The 21,003-nt window shown below is 42.0% G+C and overlaps 1 protein-coding gene across 3 annotated transcripts in view; it reads left to right on the forward strand.

Moving 5' to 3' along the window:
- Nucleotides 1-20,996, forward strand: part of MYLK3 (myosin light chain kinase 3) — a 35,912-nt gene extending 14,916 nt beyond the window's left edge. For 2 of the 3 annotated variants that reach the window (XM_057375678.1, XM_057375677.1), the window contains 12 exons: nucleotides 6,379-6,469; nucleotides 7,827-8,271; nucleotides 10,349-10,908; nucleotides 11,806-11,911; nucleotides 12,997-13,090; nucleotides 13,333-13,442; nucleotides 14,063-14,204; nucleotides 14,969-15,039; nucleotides 16,371-16,499; nucleotides 17,534-17,686; nucleotides 19,423-19,555; nucleotides 20,462-20,996. In XM_057375678.1, coding sequence (XP_057231661.1) covers nucleotides 6,379-6,469; nucleotides 7,827-8,271; nucleotides 10,349-10,908; nucleotides 11,806-11,911; nucleotides 12,997-13,090; nucleotides 13,333-13,442; nucleotides 14,063-14,204; nucleotides 14,969-15,039; nucleotides 16,371-16,499; nucleotides 17,534-17,686; nucleotides 19,423-19,555; nucleotides 20,462-20,533 — 2,106 coding nt within the window. In that variant the 3' untranslated portion in view covers nucleotides 20,534-20,996. Of the gene's footprint in view, nucleotides 1-1,782; nucleotides 3,288-5,340; nucleotides 5,407-6,378; nucleotides 6,470-7,826; nucleotides 8,272-10,348; nucleotides 10,909-11,805; nucleotides 11,912-12,996; nucleotides 13,091-13,332; nucleotides 13,443-14,062; nucleotides 14,205-14,968; nucleotides 15,040-16,370; nucleotides 16,500-17,533; nucleotides 17,687-19,422; nucleotides 19,556-20,461 lie in introns of those variants that run through there. The other variant, XM_057375680.1, reaches the window with a different exon arrangement.
- Nucleotides 20,997-21,003: the final 7 nt, after the last annotated feature.

Consider the following 21,003-nt stretch of genomic DNA (forward strand, 5'->3'; position numbering starts at 1 on the left):
TAAATCAATGTTCTGAACAACAGTTGCCTGCTATTGTAATTCAAAGCAAAAGGAATAAAAGGGKTTTTGCCAGTATTTGAGCATATTATCATCCTGAAGGCAAGACAAACTGTTAGASCTGCCAGAGCCATTTTGTCTGTTTGTGTGTTTGCCAGCAATGCAAAAGAGGAGAGAGTGGTCCAAATGATGTTTCCTTCTCTGTCCTTCCTCCCATCTGTAATTTTGCAATTGCTTATGGAGGCACAGTTTGATGTAAGTAGTGTCAGACAGCTGTGTCTGCGTAGGAGGCTATTGTAGCTGTATTTTCCCTGTTTCTCAGACAACACTAACAAGGAATATTTGCTGCACATTTGTAGAAASAATTCTCTATAGAGCATTTTCTGAAACATCTTTCAGTGCACGTGTGAGCAATTATTGGGTGATGAAATCAGTTCCATGTAGCTGGAATACACAGGGCATGTGGTTGAATCCAGAGGAGAAGGAGAGGGATTTTTTTTTTTTTTTTTTGAAAGCCCACTTTTTGCTTTACACAGCATTTACCACCAATCCATTGCATGTGAGGAGGAATAAATGAGCAGTTCTATGAATAATAACACTAGCTGATAACAATTGGGCAGCATTCACTGTTTTTGCTCTCAATTGTTAAATAACTAAGGAGGCAGTTCAAGGTTTTGAAGGATTCCCATTTGCCCTCAAGCACACCCAGAAGCCAGTTGTGCTCTTTGGTTGTACTTGCACTGTTTTCTGGCCATTTGCTGTGCCTGGAATAGCTAGTGGTGGCAACTTGAGTTCTGAGTGTGCAGATGGGGGTGACTTTGTGTGGCTATTTCCTTGTTGAAGCATTTGCTGTAAGTTGTCTGACTTTGCATGCAACAATCCAATGATTCTACTACTTTCTTTTGGTCCTAAGAAGACAACATTCAACAGGTACTCTTGATTTAGTAAATTATGTTGGTTGTGTTATCTTTTGTCGTGAAGCATGTTTGTAGGCTTGAAAGAACTAATTACTTGGWGGCATTTGGCTAGAAACTCTGATTTTGACTGCAGTGGTAAAGTTTTAAGGCATTTATTGCCAGTGTCTTAAAGCTTCAAGATAGAGCTGTATATTTTACTGTGTTGTATGAGATATCATAAAATTTACACCATTCTATCCCAGACCACTGTGAAAATACCAGTGACTTTAAAATACTTTTTTGGTCAGGAAAAGTAATGTGGCATGAAATAGCAACTCCCAAGCCAAGTTTTCTTCTAAAGCCATTGGTTGGTATTCAAACTCCCCTGTGAAGGTGATGAACAGTCCAAGTCCCACAGCTTTTCCTGTGTTTGATAAAGCTGGTTATTGACCTCTTAATGCCACAGAACCACCAGGCTGGYTATAATTATATGATGGCCTTGGTAGATGTAACACTTTTTTTTACTGTAAAGGTAAAAATTCTTTTCTTAGAGAAGTGGCAARAGCTCAACATTGTCTTGAGAGGGTAATTTTAATGCTGTTACTACTCTGTGGGAAGGATTTTAATGTCTACAATGACCTATCTCATTTCCTACATTTCCTACAAGAAATTAACTTGAAGAATGGCATTTTCTTTCCATATGCCCCTTACAAAGAATGAGGAGGGGACTGGAGGCAGAGGCATGCTGAGTATCCGAAAGGCCGTGGCTTTGCTGCGGTTCCATTGTCCTGTCAGATCTCCTGTGGTAGCAGGGTTTCCCCACTGCTTTCTCCTTCCTGCTGTACGAACACTCAGCAGCGCAGAGGCACCCTGGAGAAGCAGACACGGTCGTGTGACACAGTGTCACATCTGACATGGGACAGACTGCTCTCTCTTGATGCCACAGTTCATCCTCTGTGGCAGAGAACTGACTCCCTTTCTGTGTGCTATTGGAAGGGTACATTCATTAATGTTTCTAAAGCATTCAGAGCTGTGGCAGTGGAGGCTGTGCAGTGTCAAGTGACTCTTTCTGTTCTCCAGTAACTGTAATTTGGTAGTAGATATGCTGTGATTCAGAAGGGAAAAGCAAGTCAGTAACAAATCCTTTAAGATTTATGATTTAATAATTTCATTGTTAATAGTTGGACTAATTCTGCTGTGCCTTCATTATGATTTTTTTTTCATTTGGTTCTTTTTTATAACCTGGGAGAAAGATTTAATTTTAGAAGTTTCAGTTGACAAAGACATGGTGGTGCTAGATACGTATTTCAGATCATTGTCATTGTACTCTATTTTTAAATTCAAGTGCCAGCCAACTGAAAGAGCACCCTGTGTCTGTGCTGGGTGTTCTGCATCCATGCTACMAAGCTGAATTCCTCCAAGCTTAAGCACAAGACCAGCCAGTTTTCTTTTATATTTTTCCTGTTTAATGAAGGGAAACGTTCTAGCACCTTTTCATTATCACAGAGCTAAAACTGGCCATGAAAACATCTCCCCTCCCTCCAGAGGCCTGCACAGGCATTGGCCATTGTTAAGATGCTTGCCYATCAACAGCCACTCGAGAAAGAATTTTAAATGGTTTCATGACGTCAAGGAGGCACAAGAAAACATAGTCTGGTGCCAAATTGCCTCCATCATTGAAAGCACACAGTAAGAAATAGATAACACAGAAATAAATCTTTTGTGCAGTAGCTATCTCATGATATGCTCTAGCGACKGCAGTAAGTGAGCTTGTCTGGTATAGGAATAGCTGAAGAAGATGGACTTTCAGAGCCTCATTTTCTAACTWGTGATTAATGAAAATCCAGCCTAATCTGTCTGACTTCCTGCTGTCTGGACACAATGTCTGCGGGGAGCTTGGACCTTGCAGAGGGAAATGCCCTGACMAAATTTCAGCCCACAAAAGTGAACAGTTTAAGTTCGGTGGACAAAAAACTGTATCTCTTGAATGAAAAGATGGACAGACTGTTGCATTTCCAAGAAGATCTGACAGGCAAACTGCAGCGAGTTGACAGAGGCATTGCTGATGTAGAAAATGGCATTAACAAGCTGACAGTATCCCGAGCAGCTCCTGATGACACAGATGCAATGCAGAAAGGCCTGAAGGTACCGGACAGTGCTGCCCAGGCTGATGTCCACAGCATATGCTCAGAAGTGTTGAATCTGATGAAAGCTGCCCAGCTAGATGCCTCCAAGCATAAGGAGAGGCTGGCAAAGATAGAAAAAAGGGTTGATACTCTGGATAAAGTTATTACATTTGTGGGCGAAGTAYTAAAAAATTCTAAAGTAGTGGATTTCATTCTCAAAGGCATTGTGCCCTGGAAGAAGGGGAGTCTGCTGGAAATCCCTGTTGAGGTTGGTTTAGTTTTATGTTCTTCATATTTCACTTTATGAGATAGGACTTTAGACTCTCCAGTCAGTCTCTTGCATGATGTTTAATTCTGGTTTTCCTTTCTGTATTGCTGGTACAGGTTACTGCTGGGACCTTTGAATTTCAAGGYTCTTAAGGCAGGGACCAAGTTCAAAACATGCCTTGCAGTCCAGGGTGTGAGGTTCCTCAAGTGTGCTGGGCAGTCCTGTGATGACTGTGAGGAGATTGCTACTGTAAAGGAAAATTCAGCACCTACCAGTGCTCAAAGCTCGGCAATGGCACCCAAATAAGTGACTGAGTGTGAAAACCATGAGTAACATACTAGAAGCTTTTTTTTTTGTTTGTTCACGAGTTCTGAACATAGCACCAGTTCCTGAAACCTGTGCTGACTTACTGTCATATTACTGGGCAGACATACATGTCCTTAGACATCTAAGTTGTCTTTAGCTACATTTTTATGGGGCAATTGTGACTTTATCAACTCCATTGACATTGTTTACTCCTGAAATCAAGGAGTTCTTGTGTCTTCAAGTTCCCAAGACATCAGTTCCTAAGCATTTCTTGATTATTRAGGACAGTGAGGGAGGAAGAGACAAGACCTGTATTTAGTTGATATGATGTTTTAAAATAGCTTAATCTTGTGTTTTAAAAGTTAGAGGCAACTGGAATTAGTTCTAGGTAATGGGAGTTTCCATTTTTCACTATGGTTTCTATCCTGCCATGGGGATGGAAGGGAGGAAAACTGCAGGAGCTGGGATATGTTTATTCATTCCAAGAATCTCCTTGTATGTAACGATGTGATTACAGTAAAGAGAATTTAGCTCAAGGGAAAATGTCCATTTGTATCTTAATCCAAATATTTTTCACCAAAACTGTAAAATGTTTTGATTGGAAGGTGCATCTAACCTTTTAGAAGAAGAGGGTAGTGCTTGAAGGCAGTGTACCTTGTCAGGCTTTCAAAGCTCTCTTGATCTCCCTTTTTAAGTGCCAAAGGCTGACAAGTGAGCTGGCTGTTAGGAGACAGAAGAATTTATAAAGTGCATCCATTACTGTTCAGAACAATAAATCATGCATTAGTTATCAACGTTGAATTTGGGTAGAGCTAAAGCTCTTAGTTGCAGTTCCAGCTTCAGTTCTATAGGTTTTTGGAGAAATGGGAACGTCTGATATGTTTTGGGTAAAGCTGTGTTGTTACAGACACTGCCTGCAGTCACTGTAAAATGCCTGGAGACAGATACTGTCCTCTGCTTGATTTTGTGGGTGGGCAGGTAGAGASTGAGAGGTGGAATGACCTGGACTAGGATGGGGTAGAGGTCTGTGTCCCAGGCTCTAACCTTGGCTGGAGAACAGAGAGGGTGCAGTGGGTGAGCAGTTTTATGGCAAACTCCACTTTTGCAATATGACCATCACTGTTCTCCTTTTTTGTTTCTGGTCATGAGCGCTTTTTGAAATTAGAACATAGGGTCRGTTTTAAGACCTTAAGCTAAGTCTGTGCTTTGATCACAGACTGCTGAGTGATATCTGAACAGGCTCGAATTAGTGAGGTTGTGTGTGTACGTGACCTGGCTGGGAAATGGGGAGCAAAGCACAGGTGAACTGAAGAACAAATTGCCTTGTGCTGAGCCATGTGCTGACTTGGCTCTGTTTTTTTTGCAGCCTATTGTGTGATAGCAGCACAAAGATGGCCAAAGAGCTCCACAGTTGCAAGGGGAGCACAGAAAAAGAACTTGCTGCCTGCTTGTTCCTGTTCTCCAGCCTTTGCTGTTTGTAACAGGGTGCTGCTTATCAYAGGCTGGCTGGGGCTGGGCTGGGAGGAGGTGGGGGCTGTATTTGCATTTCTGGGTGAAGCTTTGTTAACAGCATTCCAGGGATGCCGTGAGAATGCTTATGGAAGAAATTTTGTGGGGTTGGAGTCAACAAGAAACTATGAATTGAGCTCTCTAAGTTCCAAACCTCTAACTTCTTACTTAAAAACCAAACAGAGAAAAACACCCCGAYATTAAACTGTCACTTACCCAAGGCTTTCTTTGGATGTAGGATTGTGCAAGAATAATGTTCACCCTGGTCATTGTTGCAGGTTTGATTAGAGCTGTAATAAAAAGGGTAATGTTTTTTTACTACTTTTCCTCTTTGAGTGTTTTGGGAAGGGGGAGGTGGGGAGGCTCTGTGCAATCTCTAGGGTTGGTGCATGAAATCCTTCACTGCTTTTACTAACAGGTGAAGGGCTGATGTGCAGCTCTCTTGCTGTTATGTGCAGAAATACTTTACATGTTGCTTACTTGCTTGTACAAATCAGGATAGGATGCTGCTCATCACTAGATTTTTAACTATTAGCCAACCWCAGAAAATATCATTCCTTTTCCTTGTTTTGTGTATTGCTTTTTGCTAAATAGTATTCAGTTCTAATTTGATKTCACCTGTGTGATTTCACCATGCTGTATTAAGACTTTAGTGGTCCTATAACAAAATATTTCTCCTCTCAAATTAATTGGGGGAAAAACACTGCTTAAAAATCTTCTTTTTAATCTGTTTTTAATAATTCTAAAGGTGACCTGTGAAATGTCAAGTACATACACAAGGGTTGCCATAAAGCTCAAGGCTCTTTTTTGGTATCACCTCTATTGGGTCAAATAATTGATTTTGAGATACCTTGAGAAAAATATGTTTTGGCAAGTACGTTCAGAAACATTACTTTTCATTCTGTCACCAGCCAAAAAGCAACTGAAATACAGTATCATTTATTTTTCTACTCTCTCATGTTTCACACATCATGTTTTTTGATTAATGTGAGTAAAGATGACAGGAGGCAAAAACTATGGCAGTGAAAATTTGGGAAAGCAATGAGCTAATGTATTTAGCTGTGTCATGTTTTAGAAGGATGCCTGCCTGTAAAACTGGGAGAGATTGGAAAAAGGAAGTAAAAGGAAGTAAACACAGCAGTAATTAATGATTCAGAACTTCAGAGGTGTTACTGTCCAYTTTACAGAGTCTGAATGCCTACATAGTTGGAGGAACCTAGTGGAACATGGACACTCTGGGCTGTAACTTATTTCTGTGTTCCCCTGTCAATTTTAGGCCAAAGATAAGGCTGAGGAGAGTGGTGCAAAGCCTAAGCATGTGCTTAGTAACAGAGGAACCCAGACTGAAAGCAAGAAGGTGCTGGAAGGTATGTATCACTCCAGGCATGCTGCAAGCTTTGACTCTAGGATGTGCAGCAGACAAACTGGAAATTAATAGCCTGCTATTTCCCACTACCTGAATTACTCAAATGTAACTGAGTAACTTTGCCCCTCACTACAGGGAAAATAGAATTGTTCTCACCACCTTCACAAGATGATTTATCCCCAGGATCAAGCACCACAAAAAGCTAGGAGATAAAGAAAATAAAAGGAGCACATTTGTTTAGCTGAAGAGRCAGGGTTTTTTGAGTTGGGTTTCAGTGAGCTGAATTCAGGGAGCAGAGCATGTTTGGAGATACTGTGAAGATAGTGGCCATATCACATAGCAAACCTAATAAGTTCTTTTCCATTAATACATCTGAGGCGGCCCTCCCTCTTCCCCCTCTCTGAAAAAGGGATGTGTTGACACTGGGAATATCTTTTTTTTTGATCAGCAAGTTTCATTGGCRTGTCAGGGCCAGATTTCTATTTAGGGTGCATCTGTCAGGGCATTGCCCTGTTGCATCCATTATTAATGCCTGTGGGGTTGCAGCAGGGTGAATGTGATGTTGAGCAGGCCCTGTCATGCTGTTGTCTTCACAAATTGTCAGAGAATCCTTTGCCTTAGGGGCAATCCCCTTTTTAGCTTCATCACTTTGGAAGTGACAAACATAAAGGAAATKGTCACAATTCTGACTCCAAAGCTATATGGGATCGTAAATAAATCTTGGTTGCTGGTGACCGGGGCATGCTGAATGCTGACAGAAATTACTCTAGAAATTTCCACTGTTAATAATCACAGCCATTGTCATGAGAAGGCAATGAAGAAASTTTCAGTCCTTTTGTGGAAACTGCAGGTGGGCAATGTCTCAGTGTCCCTTGGAGTCTTGCTGGGTGTGTCTCTACCCCTCTAACTGGGTATATATATGGGTATATATGCTCTAACTGAATGTATATTGGGAACAGGAGGGTCCTGCAGGATCTGCTGTGCCTCAACTACCTGCCACCTTTGGTCACAGTGATTTCAGATTTTAGATACAATGAACTTGAGCCTTACAGCTGTTTTGTTTGGTTTAAGGAAACTAAATTAATTTTTGAATTCATTTCAAGAATTTAATTCATTTTAAGAATTCAATCTGTGGCACTGCTGGAAAGCCAGAGCAGTTAAATCTCTGGTTTTAAGCCATGAGCATTAACAGTATCTCAAGCCTGATGGTGTAWGGATATTAAACCTTTTGGGAGGTTTCTTGCTAACTTTTCAGGTGGAACTCTGTAGGTTATTTTGAGAGATGGGTTGCTTTATTCCTTCTCTGTTTTGCTGTCATTTCTGCCAAGGATAGTTTATTAATGGATTCTTTTATTCAGAGACAAAAAGTGTGAAAAAGCTGGATGAAAACAAGGGAACATGTGAGAAGGTGAACACATCTAGTGCTATTGCCCATAAAGCTGACTCCAAAGCCCAGCTTAAAGAGAGGACAGCACAGCAGCAAGGTGCACAGGCAGAAGGTGCTGGCAAAACCCAGAGCTCTAAGAGCTGTCAACAGCAAAAGGACGTCGGTGTCAAAGCTTTGAACCAACACAACGGTCTCCCCTTCGTACATCAAGATCACGCAGGCAACCAAAATGTTCCTGCTAAAGCACAGAACGTGGACAGAGCCCCACACCTTGATGAGTGTCCCAGGCAGCTTGTTCACCAGAAACCTGGGAAGAATGAAAACAAACCCCCAGCGCCGAGTGCGGCATCCCGGGAAGCTGTGCCCTCCACATCCCGGGCTATATCTGACACGGGGTGTGAAGTGACACATACCAGGTAACGGCCTTGTTGGTGGCTTTCTGTGGGGCCTGAAAGACCTTTGCATGTGTTAGAAAACCTTTGCATGTGTTAGAAAACCTTTGCATGTGTTAGAAGGAGAAAAAGGAAAGCCAGGCCATTAAAGGAGGCAGCTCCCCCATGATGGGATAGGAGTGGGGAGACTTTACAAGGATTAAGGCAAGAGACTCAAAGGGCCCTGTGTAAAGTTCTGTGTGGCTCAGGAATCAGATGGGAGGGAGGGGTTTGAGATATCAGCACTTCTGTGTACTGACATGGAAAGGTGACCACAGCAGAAGAGCTCAAGTAGTTATCAACCACTCACTCCTTCCCAGCTCCTTTGATTCTATYGCCAAGGGGTGAAAAAGAATTTGAGATATTTACTAGTATATGACAAACCCAAAGAACATGTGTTTGTTTTCCTCAGTGTTTTCAATGTCTTGGTTGCCTAAGGATTGTTCATTTACTCATCTCTGTTAGGCTAATATTTTCATCATGTTTCTTAGTCCATTTTCCTTTGGATTATTTATCTGGGATTTTATTTTAATCCCATTCATTTAAATTTTAAAAAACCCACACGGCAGAAAACAACAAAACACCACAACCAAAAGACCCCTACCAACTAAATCCCAACTGATGGAACTTCTGTGGCAGATTTTAATTGCCAATGCCTTCTCTGTCTGGATGGGTGGCTATCAAGTGATTTGTATGTGTGTGGGAGTGATAGACACATTCATCCATACATACTCCCAAATGTATGTTTGACTTTGAGTGGGGAATTGCTCCATTGTTCATGTGTACAAATTTGGTGTCTGGGCCCCAGATTTTGGGTTGGGAGGTAGGCAGAGGCTGGAGTAAACCCCAGGCGCAGCTGCAGCCCTCCTGCCCAGAGCACTGTCATGGTTTGGAGTGTGAAGTCACACGAGGGTGGTAAACTCCTCTCTAAAATGGATGCAACTTCTAATGAAGTTTGTAAGCCCACACAGAGGTGTCAAAGGAACATTGTGTTCCCCAGCTTGGAGAAATGCCGAGAGTCCCACTGAGTTCAGGCTTGTCTAGATAGCAGAGGAAGTGTTTGCTCAGAGCTGGGTCCAGCTGCTCTCATAGCTCACACCAGAGCAGCAGCAGGGTGTTAAAGGTGAAGAAAATGAGACATTTCAGACTCTTGTTTCACAAAAGCAGAAACATTTTCTTYTATAACATCTTTGTAATGAGGTTGCTCCACCGAAAGAGGCAATAACCTTTGTGAAAATGAGGTACATACTCTCCCAGATATCAGAAATTGTCTTCATTTGCTGCTGTATAAAATCTACTTTACAACTTCACAAGTTTCTGTTCAGCCTCAGTAAAATCAGACTGCTCATGAAGTTGGAGCAGTAACAGTTGACTCAAACATTATCACATGAATGTCTTTGATGGAGTTTAGGAGCAGGAGAATTGGTTCTAACCTGTATTTTTCAGGCAACGTAAGAGGGAAAAAAATCATTGAACTTTGCCAGTAGCTAAAATGCCAAGGAAAATAGTATTGATGGAGTGAGAGAATTTATCAAAGTTAGATTTTTTTAAGAGAAAGCTGTGGAAGAATGCTATTCCATCAGAAGACCCCAACACAGATGGCTGAGTGTGCAGGTCAGCCAGCTGGAAGGGGAAGGGGTGCATGCAAACCATTGGATTTGTAGAGCCATATGAACAGCCAGCCATTTAGATAATCAGCTGTAATTTGTGAAGGCAATCACTATCCTCTCTCTGCCCAGATGAGTGGTGTTTTATTAGACAACTGTCATAATTACAAAAAGTGGGTAAGCTTTCAAATGTGGGATTAACTCTTCACAGGGTGAGACATTTTGTTCAGCAGAAGGGCAGACATACAGAGAGCTGAGGACACAGAAAAACAATCACCATGTTTTTTGGTGCTCTCCCCGCAGTGTTTGTGAGTCTTTCCTAAGATTGCTACAGTTACATTTTATTAATACTGTAGAAATTAATGGGTTTGGAAAAATAGAGATTTTTCTTCCCCCACAAAGTTACAAAAACCAGGCTGATCACCTGCATCAAATGTCTCCYGTTTGCTCTGCAGGATATCCATCAGTGTGCATATGACTGATGTGAAAGAAAAGACAGAGATGACCAAGGAGGGAAGTGTAAGTGACAACAGAGGTAAAGGTCCTAAAGTGAAATCCACACCAGCAGACTTGAAAGGAGTCAAACAGCTGCCTGACAAATTAAAACTCCACCAGAGTCCTAAAAACAACAGCACCGAGCCAAATTCAGAAGTTAAAAGGGACAATAAGCAAAATGAACTTGTACCTCAAACAGGGAAGCAGCAACCATTCCTGAGCAAGCCCAAACCAGGCAAAAAGGCTGAAGAGAAATCAGAATTAAAATGCGAGCCCCAAACCTCACAGAATACCTCTGCAAAGGAGCCTGTGACAGATGCAGGGGTAGAAGTGAAGGTCCATCAAGAAACAGCAAAAGCAGAAAAATCCCCAACAGCTASCAACTCTGAGAGGAGAGAATCTGAGTCTGCATCTGCAGGGGGAAGCAGACGTGAGGCTCGGCAGTGTACAGGAGTTGCACCGGAGAAGATGAAGCCACTGGAAGCTGGCAGTGCTCTTCTCACTCAGGGGGAAATCATTGGTAAGATCCTCACAGCTACTTTTGAAGCTTGTGTGTGGAGGATTTTGTGCTATTCCTGCCTGTTGTATAGACAATAATAACTGGAGCAGTGCTCAGTRGAACACCTGTGTCTTACACTTCAAGAGCTTTTTGCCTTGGGTACCTTTGATGATGTAAATAACAACTTACATTGGTACAAATTCTTTTAATAGTAACTTGCCTTTTAAAGTGTGTTCTGAGCAAAAAAAAAATTAAAATAAAATAGGGTGAAATGTATGTGTGATTAGAAGTGTGAGAATTCTGAAAAAACCGCTTTTCTTGGGATGAAGCATTTGTTCCTTCAGATAGACAATGCAAACCAGGCACACGTTAGCAACTCTGGACTGGAGAGCCAGAGCACAGAAAAGTATTGCAGGAAATGTTTCTTACTGTGTCCTGTTGTGTTRTTGGCCATGGGTCTCTTGGTTCCTGAGGGAACACTCAATGCACTGGCTCAGGGAGTRCTCAGCACATATATGTGTGTGTTCCAGAATGCACAGACATGGGCCTGACCTGGGTCTGGTGTTCTGAGCAATGGCTGCAGGCGAGTGGAATACAGCCTGAGACACCTGGACATTAATTGTAAAATTGCTTTGAATGGGGGACATAAAAAATGGGTTTAATGAAGCTTTACCCTAGAAAACCTTGGACATCAGGCAATTTAGCTTGCCACAAAATGACTGAACTTAATAGTTGTAATGTTAATAATCACAGCTTTAATTTGGAAATTGTCTGCAAAATTCTCGCTGCTGAGAGGATCGTTGTGATTTCATCAGTCATTGTTCTCATTGTTCAGCACTGATTATTTGTGCAGCTTTCCAGCTGCCACAAAACAACTAAAAGATTATCAGGTGTAATTTTTTCTTGTCTCCTCTGCAGATGACAGCCCTTCTCCTCCAGCTCCTTTCGAGCACCGCATGGTCAGTGTCAAGCAAGCGGAGGTGACCACATGCTACTCCGTGTGTCGTCATGAGGTCCTGGGGGGGTAAGTGTCACTGTCCCTGTGCTGTTCTGCTGCTGGACAAATGCAGGGAGCAGCAGAGCTCCAGCTGTCCTCTGCAGCAGGCCCCAAGGTGTGTGCGAGGCACAGACAAGCTCCCTGCAGCCAGAGGGAGAGGGTTCATCCTGAAGCCTTTGGGCTGTCATAGCTGCTCTCACATCAAGGGTGTCCCTTAGATGGTTGTTTCTGCCCCAGTCTCATTTTCTGATGCTTCGCTGCCATCTTGGATGACTGTTTTCTCAGTTGGTGTTGTGAGAAAAACCTGTAYCCTTAAGGCAGACAGATTCAAAGGATTCAGTCAACAAAGCCCCTTGGGTCAGGCAGCTTCCAAAATCTTTTTTTTTTTTTTTTATGTGCTGAACTGCACATTAGAGAAAACTAAGGAAGAGTTATAATTATTTTGACCTTATGTTTGGTTTTCACTCACAGGAAGTCTGCAGCTGCTTCAGCTTTTGTATTCTGGTATCCTTACTTATGTGACAAGAAGGCTTGATTTACACATTGATCCACATACAAATATGGCTTAATAAGTATAAGCAATGTGATGCAATAGCAGGGAGGATGGTGTTTAGAAATCATCCCAAGGGGCATTAACGTATCTGCATGACATGGGGGAGAATTTACAGCATGCCAGCAATGCAGCCTGTGGAGTGGCTACAGTTACTGGCCTTATGGTCATTTAAAAAGTTATGAGATCAGGACAGAAATATCCTTGTTAATATACCCACTGCCACATCCCTGAAGGACAGCGAGGGGGTCCAGTTACAGAAGAGAGCCAGAGCATGGCCAGGCCATCATACCTCAGCAGGACCAACGGGGCTTAATATTTTAATGTAAGCACTGAACAACTGGCTGGAAAGATAAAACTAATCCTTCATAAGCTGAGAGAAAGAGGAGCTCCATGCTGCTGGCCACCCGACTCCGTTCACTTTGTCCTGGGTTATTTTTGCTCAGCGATAAGAATAGTGGTAGAGCTCGCTGTGCTGAGCTGWGCTGWGCTGWGCTGAGCTGTGCTGAGCTGTGCTGAGCTGTGCTGAGCTGCTTTCCCCTCTTTTCCTCCGCATCCACAGGGGGCGTTTTGGGCAAGTCCACAAGTGCACGGAAATATCAACGGGGCTCAACCTGGCGGCCAAAATCATAAAAGTGAAAGGAGCCAAAGAGAAGGTAACCACAGCTGCTGGGAGCTCTGACCCTGCCCTCCCTGCCACACCCCAACGCCACTGCCCTGAGTACTGTCAAATACTGCAAAACCTKGGGCTTGATGTGACTGTTCATCACCTCCTGTATTCATAATGAATCCTCCAACCCCCATGAGACCTGGGCTTTACAAATATATCTATTTTGGTATGGTGAAATTTAAACAGCATATTTTATTCATTTTTTTGTTATTTTGGGTTTTTTTTCAGGAGGAAGTAAAAAATGAAATTAACATCATGAACCAGTTAAATCAYGTGAATCTGATCCAGCTTTATGATGCTTTTGAAGCCAAAAATAATATCACTTTGATCATGGAATAGTAAGTTTMAATGATCTCAGGAATTGTCAGATGTTTGGGTTTTCTCAGGTCACTAAAGGAAATAGGGAATGATAATTCTGAGTTGTGAAGAAGTGAATAGTTTCCCAGGCTGAGAGAGAGTTGATCTCACTTGTAGAAGGAAAAATCAATGTTTTAATGGTAATTTCTTCAGGTTAAAAGCTTGTCAGAGCTCTATGTCTGMCTAATTTTCTCTTAGCCTCTGTGCGGAATTAAATTCAATTTTCAGCTCATGTAAAACAGCTTTCAGTTTGAGAAGTGTCATTTAGTAAATTTTGTAGGTTGAAGACTTATTTTCCCATGACTAATAAGATGAGCCAGTAACAGATACTTGAGTACTCCCTGGAGGTTCTTCAGGTCCCATAGGATCACCAGGTCACRTGGGTTTGGGTTTGACACGTGTCCCCCCAAATGTTAGTGACAACTTTTCCATTTTTGAATTTATATTGATACTTAATTTCAATAAGTGATTGMGGCTGCTGATACACTTTATATTGTTTTGTTAGGCGCCTCAATTACAGAGCYTAATTCCCAACTTGGAAATAAATTGAGCTAATGCAGAATTTTAGGGTTTTTAACGCTTTTCTGTGTCAAAATTTTAGTCTTGATGGTGGGGAATTATTTGACCGGATCACAGATGAAAACTACCACCTGACCGAGCTGGATGCCATCCTGTTCACCAAACAGATTTGTGAAGGAGTCCAYTACTTGCACCAGCATTATATTCTCCACTTAGATCTGAAGGTCAGTTGTTTGTGCTCTCTGTGCTTCAGTGGTGCTGGTTTAGGCACCACAGAGTCTCTAATTACTGAAGAGTAATTTCTCATTTCAGGGASTCATGTCAGAAAGGAATAGCCTTAATAGCTACAGAGAATGGAGCTCTAGAGGTTCATTAATTTTTGCTGGTGTCTCTTCAGTAGCTTGCTTGGAATGATCAGAATGATCAGGATTCTGGGCTTTTGCCTTTCTCAAATCAGCCACTTTTCATTCTGTGTAGCATCAAGCAATCCCCTTTTGTCATCAATGACAAAAAGCCCCACCCAAAMCCTCCTTGGCTAGAAATGCCCAATGTTCCCCCCATTCCCCTACCTCTTTGTAACAGTGTTTAAATACCTGTTCAGTCATCTTCTCTAGTTTGTACTTTTTATTGCCTGGAACCAACCTGCAGCAAAATTGCAATGGTTTCCTAATGATCCCTTAATAATTTATATTTTTAAACAAAAATACAAACTGATTTTTTCCTGCTTGTTTATACAGCACCTTACACAAATGATGTTAGACCAGCTTGGCTCATAGACAGTTCTGTAGTTGTAATAAGTTTGGTCCACATCACCCCTGCATCTCCATCTTGAAAAATATTCTAATTGGAAAAAAAAATTAATTTTGGGTGCATTTGATCTGGTTTTTGTGGCTTTTTGTGGAAGGACTTTTATACTTTTATACCCTTATCTTTTGCTAGATCTCTCTTGCAAATATTTAACTAAAAATACCCTTTTCTCTTTTTGTAGCCTGAAAACATACTATGTGTAAATCACACAGGAAACCAGATTAAAATTATTGACTTTGGATTAGCAAGGAGGTAAGAAAGTTCAGTTGTGAATTTCTTCTGAAAAACAAAACCAAATCAAACTCACAAACCTCTGACATGTTTCTGGTAGTTGTTTAGTGGGGGGTTGCTTTTGGTGGCTCTGTAATAATTCTATATGAGTGAGCTRAGCATTATGCTTTTGCAGGCATGAGTTTTCTGCTGTGTGCATTAATTATCTAATTACTTTTTCAAATAACATTTCTCTTGCATAAAGCTGTACTACTGCTCTAATTATCTCAAAATTATTCCCCCTGTAGAGCTTTTACTCTAGGGATTCTATGAAAGCTCCCAGAGCCTTCTTGACTGCAGGGTTTTATGGTGCAGGCTCTAATTGTAGAAATTATCTGCTAAACTCTTTAAGTAAGTTGATTGAAGGAAAAAAAAGGATAAAAACCAACCATGTTTTAGCCATCCCATGTGAAACAGAAGTCCTCAGAGAAATAGGAACTTTTCTTCATTCTTTTATGAATGCATGAGTTGTTAAAGAAATGCTGTGAGAGCATGAGTCAATTGCCCTAGAATAAAAACGAATTATTTCTGTTACTATGACAGTAAGAACAATAAGATTTCTCTATTTTCTAAGCCTTTTGAGGTTTTTCTTAAGTGAAATGCTGGTACATTTATGCATCTATACATTCATGTGTTTGTATATAAGTATCTGTTCAAGGACTTTCTTTCCATAAAATACTTCTGAAGGAAAAAAAAAATACACCTTGAGTTTGGTGTTTTGTCTGTTTGTTTTATAAATTGGGAGGGTAAAGATAYAAACTTCTGCTGAAGCAGTTTTGAAAATATCCTCCAGGAGAAAGAGCTTTAGAAGCAATACTTTAGTGGTTTGTTCTGCCTGAACACAGATGCTACTCCAGCTGCCTTCAGTGACAATTGTTCCTGGTTCAGTTTCATAACCTTTCCCTGTTAAACAATAGAACAGAGTCATTTCCCCTCTACATGGGATCACTGTTACTTGTTCCTGAGCCCAAATAATCCTCTTCASCCCCCCTTAGCAGTTGCATTGTGTTCCTGTCTGTGATACAGATCTTTACCCTGAGCTGTAGCTGGGTACATCCACTAAACAAATGCTTTCCAAATCTGRTATAATCAAAGCTGCTTTCTTTGTGTCATGTTTTATGGATTTATAGAAAGCATCCTGTGGTGCCTGGCAGAAAGTGAAGCTGCTGCCATTCTCTGGGGTAGCCCTTTGCAGGGTTTAGTGTTCYTGGTCTTCCTCCTGGCTTTGCTCTGCTCCCAAAAGCCTGGCCTTGTCCTTCTCTTGGTGAGATGAGCTCCCCAGCTCCTCACTCAGGGCTCTTTTCCCGGTACAGGTACAAACCCTGTGAGAAGCTGAAGGTGAATTTTGGGACTCCGGAGTTCCTGGCTCCCGAGGTGGTGAACTATGACTTCGTTTCCTTCCCCACAGACATGTGGAGCGTGGGTGTCATCACGTACATGCTGTGAGTAGCCCTGCCAGGGGTCATTGGGTGGCTCCAMGGGCCCTGCAGGGCAGGAATGCAGCAGCCACTGAGCCCATCTGTGACTCCTCCCAAGTAATTCTGTTAAAACCCCCCAGCTTTCAATGCAAAGGCACCTCGTGGCATGTACAAAGTCTCTAAAGAAGCAAATAATCCTTTTGAAAAATATGTAAATGTTCTTCTCCCTTATCATCTTATTTAGCAAAGTAAAATGGGTCAGGTCTTTTTTTTTTAACTCAGAAGAGCTGTCCAAAATATGTGGGAATTTTGATTTTGATTGTTTTTTGAAGACTTGAGTTAATTAAAAAAAAATTTAATGGGATAATTTCATGATCTTAGACTTGGTGTGCATCTGCCCAGGGAATTAATATTATCTGTGTTAGACCATGGGTCTAAGAAATGACATGAATAGAGCTAAAACTTTCTCTGATATCTGGATGGCAAACAAAGCTTGTCAGTCCAGAGTCGCTGCCTTCTGATGAGCTTGTTTTGCATCCCAGAATCTTTCACAAATGTTTTCTGTAAACTGGATAAATTTCTGGTTTAAGTTTGTATGTTAGCCAMGACCCAACTGAATGAAGTAATAAATGATGGAAGTAATAAATCTGGGCTTAGAGACTAATTGTAAATAGTAATCTATTGTTCAGAATTCTAYTTAATTCAAGCCACATACGGATGTGGGCCTCGATTTGGGAAAGCTCTTGAGTCCCCCTAGCTTTCCTAGSTGGGAAAGCACTGAAGGAAGTACCTAAATCCTCACTGAATCCATTCCTTGGGGATCTGTTAACGGTGATCCCTGATGTGAGTGAGCTGTTTAGAGGGTAACATTAAATTACAACACTTATTGCCCCAAACTGTTGTCTAATCATGGCAGGGACTGAGAAGTGGAGCCCTCCATAGCTGAGAGCCTTTTGCCTCCATAAAATAAAAACAATTATAARGCAGAGGATTTGTAGAAAGAACACACATATTGCATATAACTGCTGTTTTCCTCTTCCCTTCTTTCTTTTTTTAAGGCTTAGTGGCCTGTCCCCATTCCTGGGAGAGACTGATGCAGAGACAATGAATTATGTAGTCAATTGCAGCTGGGATTTTGATGCAGAAGCATTTGAACAGCTCTCGGAGGAAGCCAAAGACTTTATCTCCAGACTCCTTGTCAAGGAGAAAAGGTACCTGTGTGTCTGATTGTGAGGACAGTAGCACCAATGATGTTAAATTCCTACCAGTCAATTGTTTGGATTGCAGCCAGCRATGAGAATTTACTGTGTGACATTTTTGTGTGCTGGGCTTGCTGGGCAGTTCCTCAGGRATTCAGAAGCTCCTGTTTTGAAGGGAAGTGTCTGTGTACCCTGACTGAGGACAGTTGCTTTTCACAGTTKCATCAATACAGGCAGAACACAGGAAATCTGGAAGGATTTGCAGTTTAGGAATCTGTCTCTAAAGCTTTTGCTTCTCTGAGCAAAAACTATTTCTGTTGTTAGTCTGGACTCTCACAAGCCTTGACACAAATTGCAAAAATGCCTCTTGAATGCCATGGAGGATAAGTGGAAGCTGCAGCTGTGAAAATGTGCATTGTTCTCTTCTAACGTGGTCTGCAGGCTTCTGGGAGATACTAGGGAGTGTTTGGGACTTAACTCTGCATGTGGCTGCTCATTCCTGGCTCCACTGAGATAAAGAGTGATTGCACATATGAAACAAAGGAGAGAATGAGGATGATATTGATATCAGACCACGGCAGGGGAGTTGGTTGAGTAGAGAAATTTTTCTCTTGCTGAGTAGTGATACAAAACTAATCAAACCAGCAAATGATGCATGCAGTAAAGCAGATCATGTGTTTGTGGGGAATTCAAAGGAGTGCTTAGAATATTAACAACTTCCCAATCATTACCTAAATCAGACAAATCAGTTCTGGTACTAATTATATTTTGAACAATAGGTCCTATGTAAAGCAAAGAATAAACTGAAATTTAGCATATTGGCAGCAGGAGAGAATTAAGGATTTTTTCTCAGATTGTGACAATGATTTGCTGTGTGACTGTAAAATTTGCTTTGGAATGTTCAATTTTTCTGTGCATTGGGATTAAGGTCTCCAGAGGGACACTGTGAAGTCTGGTTAGACGCTGTGAATGAAATGAGTGTGTAAGGAGTGTTGTCAGTGAGTGCAGAGGGCAGTGATAGCTGGCCCAGTTGTTCACAGGGTGAGTGGCAGCCCCTGCTCTCCTGCAGCCCAGGCAGCTCTGCCCTGCTGGGACAGTGGGTCTGGACTYGTGCAACATCTGCAGCCCCTCCCCTGCCTGCTGAAATCGGGGTGAGCAGGAGGAGCTGCCCTTTCATCATCTCAGTGACAGCTCAGAGCTCAGGAGCTGGGCATAGGCCTTGGATTTGAAAAAAGGCAAATTAAACTGTTTTCTCAACCTCTAACTCCAGTACCATGTATTTCTCAAAGCTTTAGGATAAGCTGTGCCATTTGGGCCCATGGTTGGATGTCAGGATATAAGGGCTGCTTAGCTTGATCCAAGTTTAGGGTGAATTGACAACTGTGCTTTTTAAATATGAGGCTCAGAAAAAGCCCTCAGTGCTGTCAGGACAGACAGATAACACCACAAATGTTATTTTTCTGTTAGCAAAGTTCTGAATTTGTGTAATAAAATTATACCTTACCTCAKGAACTTAACCACAGCTCAACTAAGCCACTGCAGAGCCACCAGCAGCCCTTTATCCCACTCACTCCTCCTGCTGGAGAGTGCAGGGTGTCATTAGGATCCCGTGCCCTGGGACGAACAGCATTTTGATGTGTTCATTCATTTGAGGCACACCTTTATCACTGCTAAAGAGGAGCATGGGGCACTGAGCACATGTTCCGCAGGGTGTGGCTGGCTTTTCAKGGCACATCCCTCCCCTGCAGCTGCCGGATGAGCGCCACGCAGTGTCTGAAGCACGAGTGGCTCAGCAACCTCCCCGCCAAGGCCCAGAAGTTCAAGCTCCGCCTGAAGTCCCAGCTGCTGCTGCAAAGTTACATGGCCCACAGGAAATGGAAGGTAAATACACAAATKTGGGCATCAGCACAACACAGGCAGGGCCATTCCCTCCTCTTGTGTGTTGGTTCACTGGTGCCCACAGGCTTCTTGATTGTAAGTATCAGTTGTGAAGTCTATTTGTATTTGTAAATTAAGTGTTTTATCCTGAAGAAGGATATTGTTTCTATTTTTATTGAGTTTGGTTTCTATTTTCACTTTGTCTGATAGGTGTTCAGAAGTTTTTTATATCTTTTCTTCCCTACAAATGCAGTGGTCACGTTTTATTAAAATGTTTATTCTCTTTATACCTTTTCCATTGATGACAGTTACATAGATCTGTTGTCACTGTGGAGTAGGGATCCAGCCTAAGGCAATTTGTGCCTCCCACTGCAGAATAGAAGTGTGGGACAGAGAAAAAAAAATTAGGTTTAAACCCATCTAGAGCTCTTCAGGATCTTTCTGATAACCCCAGGCTCCTTCTGAACAAAGCCTTTATGGAGTGGTAGGTAATAATTTGTGTTTGAGTCTAGATACTTGATCCTGATAGGTGAACACAGTGATCTTGTTAGAAGGAAGCCTGTGGAATTGTGAGGCAAACTCGGTGAGGACCATTTTCTTTTCTTTTCCCCTGGAGAGCTGCAATTCCTTGCCRAGGAGTTAAACCAGAGGCTTATGCTTCTTTCTGTCCTGCACTGAAACTGCTCTGTGGCAAACTTCTGCACTTGCATTTTAAAGATGACATAAACTAAAGACCTATCACTGTAGAACTTCCCAGTCCCAGCTGCTCTGCAGGAACCACTGCACCCACATGAGCTGGGGATCACTAGAGGGAAATGGATTTACCAGGAAGAAAAATCCCTGTCAGCTGCACAAAAGTTCCTTTGCCTTGGTTGCGCTCACGCTTGGACTGTTGTGTTCTGTTCACAGAAACACTTCTATGTGGTGGCTGCTGCTAACAGGCTGAAGAGATTTCAGAGTATGACTGTCAAGCTTGCATGAGCTTGTGTGAAACCTCCACCACTCTTRGAGATGGACATGAAGCCATGGAAGGACTCAAATTCAGTAATTTCTACCCCTATTTTATAACATAAGGTTTTGGGACTGTGTTCCTGTATTATTTTGTGTGCTAGTGCTACGGTTCCTGAAGTGCCTAAAGGAAGAGGCACAAGATTTCTTACAGGCAGAAGCTACTTAGTTTGTTTTCGCAAATTTTTAGTTGTTCTATATAGTGGTGGAAAAACGTGGGTGTTACTGGGGCTGACTTCTTGCTGAAGGCTTTGATGCTGCAGAGTATTGTTGGTGTGTTTACTGCAGAAAACCCGTTAGTTTTCTGGTTTCTCACACCAAGCCTGGGATCTCCAAAGACTTTCTTCCTGACTGATGCATGTTACCAGCTTTAGAGAACTGYCACAACACTGGTACAACTTGTCCCTTGGGTGTTTGTTACTAAAATGAGACACCAGATATTC

Source organism: Malurus melanocephalus, unplaced genomic scaffold, assembly GCF_030028575.1.
Source record: "Malurus melanocephalus ecotype Western Australia unplaced genomic scaffold, MMel_1.1 scaffold_254, whole genome shotgun sequence".
Classification (NCBI taxonomy): Eukaryota; Metazoa; Chordata; class Aves; order Passeriformes; family Maluridae; genus Malurus; species Malurus melanocephalus.